Here is a 17227-nt window from a genome sequence, read left to right as displayed (position 1 = left end):
ATATGCACGTTGCGTGTGTGTGCACATGCGTAAAAAATGCCATCTGGACACTGTATGGATAAAATGTAAAGCACAAAGCAGCATCTCTGATCTAAGCATCCAGGTTACAGGAGAATAAGTACTAATTCAGAGCATTATTGTCTTTTTCCAAACAATGTGACTGTTTGTTCTTTGTTTAAAAGCAATGCCTTTGCTTATTGCAGCCTGATTTATGGCATGGTGCACTACAGAATTGCCTGGGCAGGGGATGCAGTCACACACAGCACAAGACATGGGAGGAACCAAAGCATTCTTCAGTGATTATCTAACTATGTGTTGCAGCAACATCAAAAGTCCCTGAACACTTCATTAAATAAGCTAAAAAAGACACAAACTGTTTGCAGAATTGGGATTGCCAAGTAATATGAAGGAATTGTCACGGAAAAACCTATTACATGAATTCTTCCCCTGTGGTACACCCAGGAGATCTAGATAAGTATCTTAAGCATATACAGTTACAGATGTTAAAATGTGAACATGTGGAGACCACAAGGTATTAAAACCTGGGGCTGAATTCTGTCTTACCAAAGCCTGTAGGATTTTTGCCATTAACTTAAGAGCAATGTTTCAGTATTTGTCATAACTAACACAGCCATTATGTCAACATCATAAATGCACGTTTGCGCCACAGAAAGTTACCGCACCAGAAGGAGATAGGCTCACTTCGCCTCGCTCCACAGCGGCAAGAGTGTGGACACTAGTGAGGTTAGCTCCCATATTTTGGGTGATTGTTGAAAGAAAAAATATGAAGAAAAGTGAAAAAAACAGTTACGGGAGCCTCGGACTCTGCATGAGCTGTGCTGTCAGGCACCAGCCTTGCTCTCCTGTGCTCTGCAACATGCAGCTCTGTTGTGCTCAGCTTCAGCAGGAAGGAGAGATGCCGTGAGGATGGAGGAAACCAAGCCTCCTTTCCTGCAGTTTTGGGTTTCTGCCTGGACTGCCCCATGTCCAAGAAGGTGGAAGCGCTAGCTGAGTCCTTCCCCAGTTGTTGCTCTCAGTGTAATTTTCCCTGGTGAAGTTTCTGGCAATCAGTATTTGTGGTGCCAACGTTGAAGCTGTTCTTTCAATGGGGGAAACAGCAGTGCTTGTGTATTTTGAAACTGATATTCCCTGTATAAAAGCCAAACAGTAGTCAATGCACTCAAAAGCTGGAATAACAGCATACACCTGGTTTGGAAATACACTTAGTTTTAACCATCACCCAGGAAGACTTGGAAACAGCCAAGATGTTTCGCAAAACTGAGCACTGCACTTTTTCAGCTTCCACAATGTCCTCCAGCAGCCAGACAGGGCAGTGCTGGTTTGTTTGGTTGTTTAGGTTTTTTTTACCCTCCTGCAGACTAAGTTCTAATTTAACCCTAAGCTCTGCTAGTTTAATTAATATTCAAAACCACCATATGTTTGTGCTCCCTCCTTGTTCTCCTGTATGTTACAGGCATAGAATACTGGACCACAAGCAAGCAAACGTCACAGCAAGGACTGCATAAAATGTCAGGAGGTTTGGTAAGCATAATTAAAAGCAGAGGCCTCCTTAGAGCACCACAGTGGTAACAAGCAAAGGCATTTTTATGTTTTTGAAAGCAAAGAAAGCCAAACAGAGAGTTATGAAGCCCTTTGTTCTCAAAGAGGTCATCAAACACATCTCTGGGTATCCACACAAGACTAGCTTGTTTGAAGCCCATTAAACGTGACTAAAACCACACATAACTGTCACTAGAGGAAAAATGATTTATGTTTCCCTTGTTTGAATATGCTACACGCTACACTGCTGAAACGTACAGAGACTTTTCCTGTGACTTCTGCAGAGGACCCAGTTCTGTCTGCTCAAGTCATATCCAGCATCAATGGTCTGCACATGCAGACCCATCTACAAGGGCTCAGAGACTTGGGATAGAACCAAAGTTTAGATAGGGAAGAAATAAACATTTTAATTCACCAGTGTATTTACTTCTTAACATAAATAAGGAGCACTAGCATTTATTATTTATAACCAGAATTGTCCTATAAGCACTTGTTATAAACTGTAACTCAAAGCTGCAAGGAAGCATCTTTGGACAGATAGCAGGAGCTTTGCTTAAATATGACAAATGGTTAATTCTGTACAGAGAAGAGGCTTAAACACAGCAGCCTTCCTGTAGGTGTTGTGAGAATGATAAAAGCACGGATCAAGTAGGATTTCAATAGAATTTTAGATGCTTTGGGCCAGAAGTTTAATTTTACAATTTAACTATCCATACTTGTGGTTCTGAGTCTGCCAGGTTCAACCCACCATCAGCTCTCAGACAGGACCTGTGTCTCAGTAGAGACTGTTGCACAGCTGGGTAAGACTTCCTTTGTTCACACCACAAAATACACGAGTAACACAAGTTCCCTTAAAGTCAATACAACTTCTAGCACCCTCAAGGATAATTTTGTGCTTAAACACTTGTAGAACCAGGACATAGGCTACTGGGTGCTTCATATCCACTCTGCCTTTCACAGCAGTGCACATTCGTAATGAAACTCCACTGAACTTACTAAATTATAATCAGAAAAAGAAAATATGACAAACTGCACCATTGCCCTTTGCTTCTTGTTGCTAATGAAGGTAACATGCATTTTAATGTATGAATTTAAAAAAGTGACTTGCCAACACATTGGTTCCATTGGTAATGCTGGAGATATCCTTGTGGGCAGCTACACCTGTATCCTCCAATTATATTTTGGCAGCCATGCTGACACCGGTGGTTTCCATCACATTCATCAACATCTAAAAAGGTGAGATATACTCTTGACTTTTGGGAAAGAAGCTCAAATTATGCTATATTTGAAAAGTCTGTTACAAATAATCATATATATTCATATATCATATATAGAGGTATATTTCAGGATCTTCCAAAAACTTGACCAGTGCTGGGACATCACTTCAGGCCTTTCAGGTTTGGATTTCTGGCTTCACAGCAAGTAACTAAGGGCTGAAAACACTGAAAGCTCAAATTCAGCCACAATTTTCAGAGTTTTTGCATTCTGCTATGGAGCAGACAGCAGAAAGCCATTTGTATGTGGGACCCCCAAGGATTTCCTAAGGCTCCCAGCTCCACAGCAGACAGTCCCTTGCTTTTGCCCAAGCATCCAACCTAGGAATCCCAGGATATGTCTTTTCAAAGCAAACCAAACTCTATCCCAGGAGAAGGCTCTAGAGGCTCTAGGGAACCAGAGAAATAAAGTCTGCAGCCCTTGAACTCTCTCTTTAGCAGGTTGCCTTGGCGATGCAAGACTTCGTGTCCTTGGTGAGTCCCTCAGAAATCCGTGCAGGATTCAACAGAAGTTACACTGAACTTACGATGCTTAAACTAAAATATTCCAGGCTAAATTGAAGCCTCCTCAGAAAATATCTGTCCAGCTTCTTAGCATCCTGGAATATATCTATTTATTCAGGCCCATGGAGAGAAATACTGCCTTGTTGCTAAATTTCCATACCCCACTCCCCTTCAATCTACACACGCTTACTCCATAGGTTTTGGTGCTTACTCCATAGGTGCCTCCTTGGGTGACAGTATGGCTGAGAGAAGATGAAGGAAAGCAAGAGAAGGCCAAGTTAAATGCACTGTGTGTTGTACCTACCTTCACAGCTAAGCCCAGTTTGATCGAGCGAGAAGCCACGTTGACACTCACAAACAAAACTTCCTGGTGTATTCTGGCAAATGCCCTTCGCCCCACATAAATTGATTTCAGTAGCACACTCATTGTTATCTGAAGGAAACCAAAGCCTGAGTGTTACTTTTTATTCCTTGTTGTGAAGATGATCATTTAGCAATGCTAACAATGACAGTCTTTGACAAGAGGTAAAGAAACATCAGTAACGTAGCTGTCTAACTGCCCTCTCCATTTTTCACTTTGCACCACAGAAGGAGAGCTTCTATTACCTTCTTTTTAATTTGAAAACACCAACAACAGTGATGGGAAGGGAAACACTCCTTTTCTTCACCAAGAATATGGAGTTTGATGTTGTAGTCTTCAAACACCCCCGAATTCATACCAATACCACAGGATTATCAGACTGCCACAAGCAGGATCCAACTTGCAGAGCAGAAAGAGTGTTTTGCAGGAAGTAGTTTTGTTTAACATTTCCACAGACATAATGGGTATGTGTTTCAAGGACAACTGCAGAAACACGTTTCATGCTTTTTGTTTCAAGAAGCCTTGACATGATCTATAACATGGGTTCTCCAATAAACTACAAGAACAGAAATATAACTATTTTTTTGCTCAGTGGGAAAAAAGGGTAAGGCAAGAATTACAAATTGGGTGTTTTTGCTGTCTGATTCTTGTAAGTGCAAAATTCAAAGACACAGATTATGAAAAACAAGGGAAGGTAGGAGGGAGGGCCTCTTTGCATCTTCTGCTCTGGTGGAACTGGGATCAGAACCTGGCCTATATTTCCATTTGGTTTCTCAGGAAGCCGATTTCACCTCCTTGCTACTTTGCTTCTGGAATAAGAGTCAGTAATAAATTCCAAATCTGTGTCTACATTCCCATGTCACTTACCAATGCAGGCTGTATGGTGCTGAGTGAATCCAGGAGGACATTTACAAGTGAAACCCCCAATAGTGTTGACGCAAAGGAACTGGCAGTTGTGCTGCTTTGTCGCACATTCGTCAAGATCTAAAAAAACCCAAGAAAACATCTTTCACTTACGTTCCCTGCGGAGGGTCTGACAGCTCAGCTGGACTTAGAGAGAAGTGATTGCAAATAAATACTGTATCAAATAAACCCTTTTGAATCAATGTCTCACATTCCACACCGGCTTCCAGTTCCTCTCACACGAAGCCACACTTGCAATGAATGGGACTGTGGAGCTACACTAGTGTCCATGCTAACGCTGGATTACAGACACCACTCTCATCTGTCTGAAAGATGCTGTTACATACTCAATGTTTGCTCTTACTGCAGTCAATAAATGGGAAGTCACCATCTTCATGAGAAGCAGTGGCAGACTGCTAAACGGTATTGCACTGAAGCATGCTATTACTCCAAAAGAAGTATTTAAATGCTAATGACAAAATACAGTCATTTCCCATGCCAAGTTTAGAATTGCTGCTCTAACTTGTGCGGTTTCAGTCAGGTCTTTGCTACCAAGACACGTAAATAAATGGAATTATAATGAACATTTCAAAATCCCTCCTGCACTGCTGTCCCTTATTCAGCATGCAGCAGAGATGGTATGTTAAAACTCTGTTGAAGCTAGACAATGCACTGCAAACCATGCTCATCTTTGCATCCATGAAGATACATTTATCACTGAAAAATACGGTTTAAACCAACATGCTTACCAAAATAAGACCAATCATATACACTGTTGGTTACAAAGTCTTTTAAGATCAGCTGCCATCAGCCTGCAAAAATTCCTGTGGATTTACTGTTCATCCAGATTATCAAAGAACTGAAACACCAGCTCCATCCTGTGCAGGCCACTTTCACTGTCTTTAGTGGAAATACTCACATGAATCAAGGAGACAGATTTACATCATTTAAATGGCCTTGGATTGGTATTTGCCTGTGAAACAGTTTCTGCAGTAAATTCTTGTACTGATTTTTACCTTTGCAGCTTCTCCCATCTTCTTGCAGGATGTACCCTTTTGGACATGAACACTGGAAGCTGCCCTCTGTGTTTTTGCAGATGAAATTGCAAGGTTTTGGGGACTCATTACATTCATTCAGATCTAGAAGAAGCAAAACCAGATACCTCAGTGCTGATAACCAAGATTTGTGATAATGATTTTCAAAATGCTCAGGAGATATCAGCAGGAAATCAAAATCCCCAAAGCATTCTAATGAATGACATTTTCTTTTCTCATTTTTCAAAATCTTTGTATTTCCTTCTTCAAGTTATCTCTTAGTAATAAACTTTATATACATACACCATAATAAGAAACCTACCTATGCAAAGAGTGCCAGTTATATCTGTAGTATAGCCAAGGTTGCAATGACAACGATAAGATCCCCTCTCATTGATGCATTCCCCATTACGGCAGACATCATGAATAACCTTGCACTCATCAATATCTGCAATTAAATAAGGGTTAGTTCACAATGGAACAAGAACTGATTTTATACAGTTTCAATAGTTTTTTGTGACCTGACATGAAAAAACCCCACACCCTACATAAAATAAAAAAACCCCAAAACATAAAATAATGAAATATTGCACAGATTAAGGGGAAACATTAAGTAGAAAAATACAGAATGTAGCATTAATCTAACTTTTAAATGCAATGAACAAGCCTTAAGCAGAAGCGAACAACTGAGCTGATCATGTATTAGCCTCCATAAATCAAACAACACTTTGCTTTCATGTACGCAAATAGCTCTTAATCTGTACCTACAACACACTCAAATGTGAGAGTGCAACCTCCCATTTGAGTGCGTGTCAATCAACCAGCATGCAAAATAAATATCTGCCAAGCTGGGATGGATGCCTCCTCATCCAGGGCCTTTGGCTATGCACCCTCCTCCCAAAGGACTGTACTCTCTCAACACGAAAACTCTCAGAAAATGTCAACTGATACCCAAACTATTTAGGACCTCACAGTGTTCAAATATGCAAAAAGAGAGTTTGTAATTTATTGCTTAATTTGGCATTGTGTAAGAGAGTCTTTAATAGAAAAGTCAGTACCTGCTCCATTAGACATGTATCCTCGGCCATGAGGGCAAAGCTTCTTGAAGGCCACAGTGCCTGGGAAGGGGCAGACCTCGCAGTTTTGGCCCCAGCCTCGGCCACCATCACAGCAGCATTCAGACTTGGTGACAGAGTTCCTGTTGCTTGATCCGATTTGACACATACTTTGTAAGACTTCAGTGAAGCAGTAGCCCTCCCTGTTGTCTGGAAGACAAATTATGCATCACAGAGAATCCTAATGGTGACGACCTCCAGAGGGTCATGAGATATTAGGAATTTAGTCAGAAATATAAAAGAAAGGGCATACTTCACCCTGGGACTGTGGAACTGAGAGTGAAAGACTACCAGCAGTAAGAAAGAGAGCACAACGTCTAAGGGAAACAAAGAAGATTTAAGGAAATTTAGCAAAAGGTGGAAGACAAGGTTCATTATGCTTATAAAAATATATGTTTCTGTTTGAACCCAGAGAAAAAGGACTCGCTGAAAATCAGGACCAAAGAAAAGGAAGAGCAATTCCCAGCTGACTGAAACCACTGAACAGTCAGCTTTCATAGCAAGTCAACCCAATGAGACTGACTGAAGCAGGCATACGTTAGCATGGAAGAACGAACTTGTAGGAAGGCACCTACTCACAAAGGCACCTTCCCGAAGGCATGTAAATTCAAGACCATGTTTACTCACTATACATTTCTAAGTTTAATTTCAACCACAATTTCTGCCATCAAAGTGATAGTTCATTAGGGTGTTAATGTGCGACTTACCAAGGCATTCGTTCTGGGCATCACTGACAGTGAACCCCTCATTGCATTCACATCTGTAACTTCCCACTGTGTTTACACAACGGCCATTCTCACAGATCCCAGGTTTGGTCTGACATTCATTCTCATCTATGTTTTTCAAATGATATGACAAAATCAAGTCCATTACTGGATTAATGCAGGTTAAAGTTTGTACGGAGTTCTTAAGCTATGCATTCTGCCTGGTTAAACTTGCATAATTTTGTTTTGTTTTGTTTTAAAAAAAAAGTCTCTCTTACTCAATTTTCAGAGGAAAGATGACTATCTAACTCTCAATATTATATATTTTGTACTATGTTTTCTCTGCAATATATTCCTCACTGGTTTTCAAAATTTTTCATAGTTACAGCTGCACTTCTGAATGCCATCCAAAGTTTAAAAACAATTCAGATCTACCCTCATTCATGCTAACAGAGATAAAGCAGCTCATAGCAATGGGCCCAATTCTCCGCTTTCTTCACTCAGAGCAATTCATCAGCAGCAGTACAAGCTGACTGTAAAGACAGCCACATTGAGATTTTCTACTTACTGCCCACGTGTGCACACCTGAACAGCAAAGCAAAGCACCAGTAGATCCATTACACAGGTAGTTGTGTAATTCTTCCCCTGACTTCCTTAACACTTTGTTAAATCCAAAATTTTCAGCTCTGGTGAGTAGCTGTGTGTTTCAAGAGCTTCAACATGTCAGCGTCACTTACCTATACAGCCTTCCCCATCTGGTCTGCGCTGATAACCGGGTCCACAGATACACATATAGGTGCCAATTAGGTTTTTGCACTCCATCTGTTTTGAGTCACAGTCGTGAATTCCTTCTTCACACTCATTCTGATCTAAAACACAAGGTTTAGACTTCATTATATGGAGAGACGATCCTGGAAATTCACAATAGTAAATTCTGACTTTGGAATTTCAGTCGTAATCAAACTCTACATACTTTTATTGTGCTAAACCAACCATAAGATATACTAGCCTAGAGCAAATTGATTTCTCCCAAATGCCCATTTTCAGGGCAAGACAAAACTGTATCATCTGATATGACCTCACTTTATGCAGATGTATAAGTTTACAGGCAGGACAGGGCTAATACAATCAACTGCATAATGCAAACCATAGAATTCACCCCAAATTCCTTCTGACTCAGTTACTTCCTGGGATTAAAACTCTGGCCCAATAGTGCAGTGAGTCAGAGCACTACCCCTGCAGGAATTTGAAATCATTATCTCGTAACTGTGAGAGTCTGGTAGGAGCTTTACCTCTGCACATTCTCCGGTCCTCTCGCAGAACGTACCCCGCGGGGCACTTGCATTCATAGGATCCAAAAGTGTTCACGCAGCGGAAAGCACAGAGCAGAGGGTTCTGAATGCACTCGTTGACATCTGGATTTGGAGCAGCAAAGACCATGAGGGAAGTGAAACATGCTTTTGTAAAACTCGGCAGACTTGAGTGCACAGGTTTTAGGTACAGGCAATACCACAGATCCCAGTTTACTGAGGGCTAAATTTTAATAGTTGGGGACCCATGGTTCTACTCATTATGGATTTCGGTGCAGGAGCAGGCACCAGACATGCCAGGATGTTTGCACAGCTACCTGAAGCTTCAATATCTTCAATGGCAAGCAGCCAATGGAAATAATTTCCAGATCCATGCTGCCAAAAATACTGTCTCAGTTAAAACTGTATCTTTTCCACATCTAGGCTCAGTTTTTATGACTGGTTATTTTTAAATTCTAGATGCACTAATTCAGCTTCTTCGTAAACTGAATTCCATAAAACAATATCCTTACTGGAAACGTTATTTGAAGTGCATTTACATACGCTCTGGACTACTTGAGTAATTACTGCTATATAATGATGTTTATGCACTCTTCTAACTCCTCCTTTGCAATTTGAGCTTTCACCCAAATTCCACAGGGAAGTGAATGAAGCTCTAACTGTACATAAAACTAATGCAAGCTGATGCAAAAATAGAAGCATTCTTTTGTATGGGCTTGCAAACAAATAGATTGTGGCAGATAATTTAAGAACAGCTGTGTCAGGTCAGAAGAGAGTGTCAAAATGTCCTAGGACATTCTCCTCTCTCTGGCTGTAACAGGAGGCGGCGAGTATTAAAAAAAACCCATACCGTGTATGTAGAGATCTTTCCCCTGATTCAGCCGCTCAGTTTAAGGACTTCCAAAGCCAAAAGCCACAACCAAACTATCAAGCTTAATTTCCACTGATGGATTCCCACACAAATTTGTACAATCTCTTTCTGAGTCAATTTATACTTGTGGCCTCACTAATATTCTGCAGCAAAGAGTTCCACAACTGAAGTAAGAACTATGCATATAAAAATGTTTGCTTTGGTTTGTCTAACATGTTCCCTCTACTTTTGGTACCTTTACCACTTGTGGCTTGTTAAATTTACATCATGTATCTCTTCAACCACATTTTCCACACTGAAAAATTCTAGTCTAATTAATTTTCTGTGTGCCCCTTCTATAACTCTGATCTTCCTTACTCCTCCCTTCTTTGTGCATTTTCAGATTTATTTTTGAAATAAGAGACCGAAGCATGAAAAATATTCAACCTAGGGGTACCATGGTAATTGACTAATACTGTATTTACATTCTGTTTTGTTCCCTGTTTCTTCCCTAACAAACCCAAGCAGCCCATTTTCTATTTTCACCATCCACAGTGACTCTCTTCACTCAAGGGTCATCTAGGAGGTAAACAAAAACCATACACACAACGAGCTGCATTTCTGGGGACTGTTCTGGAGAGATCGTACCCCAGCATGCTCCTCTCTGGGCAGTCCCTTAGCAGATACCACCAGAAAGCCTTTTCACCCAACCTCCAGTTAGAAAAAGGTACCACAGTTCAAGGTAGATACAAGAAGGAGGAACCTATTTTTCTGTTTCAGATAAAGATGCATTGTTCTGAATGTCCGTATTTTTCTTTTTAAGCTGCTTTACTCTCCTAAATTCTTTCCAAAATCAGGAAGCTGTTTCAGCACACAACAAAGACAGTCCTTCACACATGGGAGTCTCACCTTCACAGGTCATCATCGGTCCTGGCTCAAACCCCTCAACGCAGGTGCATTCAAAACCTCCCACCACATTCCTGCAAGTTCCATTTCCACACGGGTTTCCAACAGCACATTCATCAGTATCTGCAAGCAGTTAAATCAAGGCAAGAATACATGGTTATACTCAACCAAAAAGGTGTGAAATCTACGTTGTTGATGTACAACCAAAAAAATACAAACATACAAAATCCAAGAACTAACTTAAGTTACTGAATTAGTCACAGACTCCTAGCATAATTTGGGATCACTAGAGGTTATCTGAGTCAAACACTCAGCCAGAGCAGGACCAACTTGGAGCAGATTGCTCAGGCCCTGCCCTGGCAGGTTTTAAGCACCAGGGTGGATGGAGACTCCACAATGTTAGAATAATATAACCCCGCTAGTCCTTAATGCCATGCTTAGCAATTCAGGAGATTCTTTAAAATGGAAGATGAAACAGTTATACTTACCCACACATTGAGCTCCTTGTAGGATGTAACCATACGGACATTCACAGCGGAAAGACCCATCTGTGTTGATACACTGCCCAAATTTACAGTTATCTGGATCAAGGCACTCATCCACATCTTAACCAGAAATACAAACAGCACAGTAAGTGCAACTGACTTCATGGGCTTTTAGACTTCTCTCAAAAAACAAGTGTTGCTCTGGCAAGAAATATTCCTGAGATTGCAAAAAAACCACTAATATTTGAATTTTGGTATATTAGGATGAGGGCACAGAAATTGTCTTGCAGGCCAGCTTTCAGAATGCAGAAAAGAAACTGATTCTAAATGTCAGATAAAAATCCTCTCTGACTGGGGCTATAGGGAGAAGAGTAGATATGAAAAGCAGTAGTCATCCAGCGCTCCTTAAATGAAAACTTTTGCCAGTAAGGCTGAAGTGCTGTTTGTCTTGGGAGAGAACAGAATGTACTGAAGGGATCTGGGAAACTGTGACTTGCACTTCTGGAGGATTAAAACCATTTACTGTAAACAGGCTATATATATTGTATAAGAAAAGACAGGTATGCTATGTGAACCATTCTCTAGATCCTACATAAGTTTCCTAGCAAGTCTGCTCAGCATAAATTAAAAAGCAAAATAAGCTACTCTAAAAGAATTTTAATTTCTGATTTATAAGATATTCGAGCTTGAATTTAAAACTGGTATGAATAATTGAAAAACAAAAAAAGTACAGAAGTTTCCACAGTTCATGGCTTTTGGAAATAGTTGCAGAGGTGTTATTCTCAATTGAAAGGGAGTATGGCTTATGGGTAGAAAATGGCATACTGATGCAACAACAGCATCGTGTATTTCCGGCACTTACCCAATCTTGCATCACCAGGTCCAACAAGGATGCCAATTCCAAACGGACAAATCTGTCTGAATGCCTCTGTAAAAAAAAATAAAAATAAAAAAATCAAACCGTGTTAAATTCTATCTTGGTGATCAGCATTACTCATGAGCTACTCAAGTAACCACCAATACCAATTCATCCTCCTCATGTTCAGGTCCAGAAATACAGTATGTAAATGTATAAACTTGTAATTTAATCTTACATTCACGTAAAAACTCTATGCTCACTTTACATTTCATCTGATCTCCTGTATGCATATATGTAAAATCCTGTGAATAATTAGCATTATTTAACTTCCTTTAAGGAGCAAACTAATGCAATATTTCCATTTTTAAAGTATCAGTACTAGTGACTGCATTCTCTTCTGTTGTAAATGAAAGATTTCCTACATTTTCTGAAGAAGACACAATTTAATCTATAGTCACCACTTAGTAGCTCCTTAAAGGATGCCAATCTCTATCTCTAGAGTAAGTAATAATTTTATTATAGGTAGGCTGAAAGTAAAATTTCTGGGTTCAGCTTAGAGTGAAGTCACCACTCAGTTTCCAAATCCACAAGGTTTTCTGTGTGGCTTTTGAAGATACAAAGATGATGTAAGTCTTTTGAGAACAAGTCACTCTCTATTTTTTGTTGCAGAAATCATGTACTTCCTTACCTGGGCAAATCACCTGGTAAATTCTTGGCATTAGAATAAGTAAGAAATCCTAAATTTCCATTCTGGTGGACCAAAATGCAATAAGGATGCATGTAATCATAAAGACCCTTCAGCTTCAGAAACTCCTCTAGTTTTGGGTCTGACACACAAAAAAAGTTCAAGTCTTGCAGCTGAAACTAACCTTCCACCTCTCCCCTCTAAACCACATCTTGAGCAGACGGATGGACACAGGACTGTAATTCAAACCATCTCAAGATGCTGCTGAGCCATATTCTCTACTAACCATGCTCAGAACACCACAGAACCCTTGACAAGATTTCACTTTTTCTTTTGCAAATGCAGTAGGCTGCAAAGAGGTTTACAGTGCAGCAGTAGAATACAGTCATAGACATAACAAATGTTATGCTTTCTTTAGTTGAAATACATTAGCTGATCTTTGATGAGGTTGAACAAAATAGAACTAAATGTAGATGCACACCTGCACTGAAAGCATCAGTGTCTGGCACACCACTAGGCTCTGAGTGGGAAACAGCCCTGTGCAGCTGGGCAGCACAAAACCTGCCTGTTGCTCAAACCTTCAAAAGGAGACTGAGGTGGCACATGTGTTTGAGGTTACCAGCCTGCATTCGGATAGCATGCAATGGAGAACATGCATGAGATAACAACCGAGTTGTTTTTTTTTTAAAAAAGAAACAATTCCACTGTCCATGACATGCCAAGACATAAACTTCCCAGACTCGGATATCTTAAAGCTATTTCTTTTTTAAAAGATGAGAAAAATGGCCTTGATGCCATCCTTTGAGAACAGTTTGGACTGTGAAAAATATATGTGCTGACACTTAAATGCTGCGATGTATACCATGCTTTTCCAACTGACTTTGGTTCAAATGTTCCAGGGCAACAGAATGGAACATGCACAGGCAATAAGCCTAGGAGGAATATTGCAACTGGCACATCCGATTCTCTTTTCTTCCCTTGGCTTTTGTGAGGATTGTCTGCAAAACATCTACATGACTTATTAATGAAGTGAACTGTATTAATGTATTGCTGAAACCAGTAATGCTGTTAACCACATTTGTCAGCATGAATTAAAGTCCGTTCAGCAAATTGCACCATTATGGTATAAAGGTCTGTTGATTTGCTTGATGCCTAGTTACTTGGTCTTACAAAGGATACTAACAAAGGAAAGTTTCTTTGGCAACAGTCCAGGGAGACTTTCCTTCATCAAGGCTTGTGTTTTGTTACTCCATGGTATTTATGCAAGTCATTCATATTGATAAGATTGCAAATCTAGATTTTTTTAATGACAAAATGTAGTCACAAAATGTAACACAGTGATTCAGATGTGGATGTAATTCGACTGTTTTGTTGGGTTTTTTTAATTAGATTTCATGTTTATGGCACCCCTTCCTATACTTATTTGCAATTAGATGAATTCCATTTGTGTCTTGCAGGTATTTCCACTCAGAGCCTACCAAGGACCTGCTTACTACTTTCCACTTCCTGTACGTGACACTTCCAGAGCAAAATACTCAGCACCTAATCATACTAACAAATCTATAAGCAAACAAGCTTGAGACTGGACTATGCAAGGAATATGTTTTTTGAGACTGCAATGGTATCTACTTTACAGAGAGCAATGACAATTGTTAGGGTTAAACAATTAAACCTCTTAAAACCTCTGGAAAATTTTTTCCTAACTCCTTCTTACAAGAATCCCCATCTTCTTTTAGTTCTGAGAGGCCATCATGACAGTAAGATAACCTGGTCAATAACGCACCATCTGCTTCCTCTGGGCAGAGTTCACAGGGATCTCCCCATCCCTGTCCCTTTAAGGCGCAGCAACACTCTTGTTTGGAGTGGTTTCGGGACTTCGGTACAGAACATTTTCCATCTTCGAATTTGGTAAAGCAGTAACTTACTCTTAGATCTGCACAGAGAAAAACTTGTTATGAGCAGTTAGGGTGACTTTGGCACAGTTTTCTCTTAGAGGTGTTAACTGCAAAATTACAGGAGCCCCCCCCAACAAAACACCCAACTTCCATCTGAGTTTATCAGGAAGGACCGTTATTGTCTCTGACTGGGGAAGATCTGAAGAGGGAGGGAAGCTCCCTGCCCCGGTAAAGGAAAGCTATAGGATAGGGTGTTCTACTTCAGTCATGGAAAAGGAGGGGGTTTTCTCTTTTGTCCAGCAGAGATGCAAGTGCTGTACTCCCATACTACCCTCACTCTTCTTTCTAAAAACTGAATAGTGGCTTAGTTTATTTATATTCCATTATTAGTAAGAATCAATTGAGTCAAGAGATTTTAATCAACTTGCAATGATAATACTGTGTAGTGTTAAAATGAGAGGCAATTTTCAATACCGCTTTCCCTCCTCATTCTTCCCTGAAGTATACACAAAAAAACCTGGCCCAGTGGCACTACACTTTCCTCCCTTAACCAGGATGCTGGAGCAGAGCTGAGATCACAGACCACAAGCACCCAGCAGGCAGAGAGCTGGCAGCTCCCTGCGTTGGCAGGGGGACAGCAACAGGGCAGTTGTGGAAGCAGCTGCTCATCCAGTTTTCCGGCTGCAGCATCAATGCTGGGCAATGTCCAGATTTTACAAAAGTCCTAGGTAATGGGAAGTTTTAAACAAAACTTTGTTTGGCCTGAGATACTTGAAAAAAAAAAAACCCCAAAACCAAAACCACCAGTCTTCTCCAGGGGATGGGGAGAAGCCCACGAAGTTCATACGCATGAGTGTGCATTTTCCTCTGATGTCACGTGTGAAACAGTGGTCTGTGTTCATAAGGGAGAATAGGCTGCATTCTTTTTTATGATTTTGTTTCTTGGGGTTTTTTGTGACTTTTTTCCTTACCTGAAGAGAACAACACCCTCAGACTGAAGAAACCTCATTTACACAAGCTACAAAAGCACAGCTAAAACAGCCGTGCTGCTTTCTTGAAGTTGGGTGAAGTAACTGTGCCAAACTGCATGGTGGTTTGAAGACTTGGATGAATGTTTACTGCAGGTTGGATTCATTTTTACCAAAACCACAGTTTCACACAGCCCACTGTGAAGTGAAGAACTCACTATGGTGTCAACAACCATCACCGTTCTGTGCCAAGCCTAACTACAAACGTCCTTATAAGGTCTTAGTCATCTGTGGTTCCCACTGTGCACACCGTGTATAGGACATTTAACGATGTATCTATTTAATAATTTCTCAAGTCTTTAAAATAACTCACTCCTTAATTTGCTGTGCTTGTTCTTTATCCACAAAATAAACTAACCTGCGGCTTTTCATTACTAGACGTTCAGCTTTTAGCATCCGAGCTCTGTCTTAGTGCCCATGTTTAAGCTCTGAACAGTGTATGTGGTAATCTAGAAGCCAAAAGATGCTTCAGACTTTTCTAAGCAGATGGGTGTTTACTGACCACACAACACTGTTTAATAATTTTTTCCATTGATCTTTCTTCCACCCACACATTTGTGGAGAGGAATAGCATATAACAAATGTTACTGTGAATTTGATAAGTGCTAAGAACAGCCTTATTCCTGGAAATGCTGCCTTTAGCAGTGCATTGCAGTAGTCTCCTGCCTGTGTTCGTGCTCCGTCTCCCTGTCAGACATGCCACAGTCTATACAGAGTCCAGGTAGCCTCAACATTTTTTCCAGGAGTGCAAGAAAGGGCTGCAGGGGAACATCATTTCCTCACTTAACCTGGTGCATTTAAGATTACCTTCACTCCTTTTATTGCAATGTTCTCTTTAATGACAAACAGATGGTAGGGCGAGACAGAACCTGGCCCCAACTACAGAATTATAATGTTTTCTTGTGAAAAACACTGTTTGAGTCAGAGTCTCCTTGTTATATTAGAAACAGGCAGCTAATAAGGCTTTTATAAAACAGCAAACAAATTTTGAAATGCCAGAAAATAGGAATGAACTTACCTTGGCATCGCCTTCCTGTAGAAGACAACACAAAGCCTTCTGGACACAGACATTTGAAACTGCCTGGAGTGTTGCTGCAAGTGCCCAGGGCACAAATTTCTGGCTGTTCCACACACTCATCAATGTCTTTAAGAAAAGTAATTAAAGAGATGAGAAATAAAAACATTTACACTGGCAGCTGTACTACGTAAAATGTAACCTTACATCATCACTGATATCTAACAGATTTGAAAAACAAAAAGGTCAAACAAAAAGGAACAGAGAGAAAGAGAAACAAGAAATCCAGGTGCAAAAATCTAGGGTTAGTTTTCAAATCCTCATCCAGTGGGCAAATCTCAGCAATGTACCATCAACCAAACAGCCTGGGATTAGATTTTTCTTGGGATTAGATCAGGTAGTTCTGGTTCAAACAAAAGTTGGTGAGACTTTTTCTGGGAAGTTAGTGACTTACTAGTGGCTACAGTTCAGAACTGTACACTGACACAAAAGACTAAACATTACTCAGGTTTAGATGCAGAGGGAAGTGGTAATAACTGTGAGTAGCTAGAAAAGGGACAGAAGAAGAATTGTTCTGTACACACCTTCACATTTGTCATTCTGCAGGACATATCCAGGAGGACAAATACATCTGAATGACCCATCCAAGTTCTGACATGTGCCTGGTGAGCATTTTCCAGGCTCCAGTGCACACTCATTGACATCTAAAAGAAAAGAAAGTCAATTTATTTGAGATAAT

At 40.3% G+C, this 17227-nt stretch overlaps 1 protein-coding gene across 1 annotated transcript in view; it reads right to left on the bottom strand.

The window, feature by feature from the left end:
- The window catches only part of FBN1 (fibrillin 1), a 159931-nt gene that overhangs the window by 6385 nt on the left and 136319 nt on the right, over window positions 1-17227 (bottom strand). Inside the window, 15 exon segments of the mRNA XM_052809134.1 lie at window positions 2669-2788; window positions 3643-3771; window positions 4567-4683; window positions 5619-5741; window positions 5959-6084; window positions 6695-6901; window positions 7459-7584; window positions 8193-8324; window positions 8748-8870; window positions 10525-10644; window positions 11010-11126; window positions 11869-11934; window positions 14334-14483; window positions 16492-16617; window positions 17073-17192. Of these exon segments, the coding sequence (XP_052665094.1) occupies window positions 2669-2788; window positions 3643-3771; window positions 4567-4683; window positions 5619-5741; window positions 5959-6084; window positions 6695-6901; window positions 7459-7584; window positions 8193-8324; window positions 8748-8870; window positions 10525-10644; window positions 11010-11126; window positions 11869-11934; window positions 14334-14483; window positions 16492-16617; window positions 17073-17192 (1902 nt within the window).

The sequence above is a fragment of the Harpia harpyja genome, chromosome 14 (genome assembly GCF_026419915.1).
Source record: "Harpia harpyja isolate bHarHar1 chromosome 14, bHarHar1 primary haplotype, whole genome shotgun sequence".
NCBI classification, from domain to species: domain Eukaryota; kingdom Metazoa; phylum Chordata; class Aves; order Accipitriformes; family Accipitridae; genus Harpia; species Harpia harpyja.
Note: the sequence above shows the minus strand (reverse complement) of the source record. Positions and strands in the feature narration are given on the sequence as shown.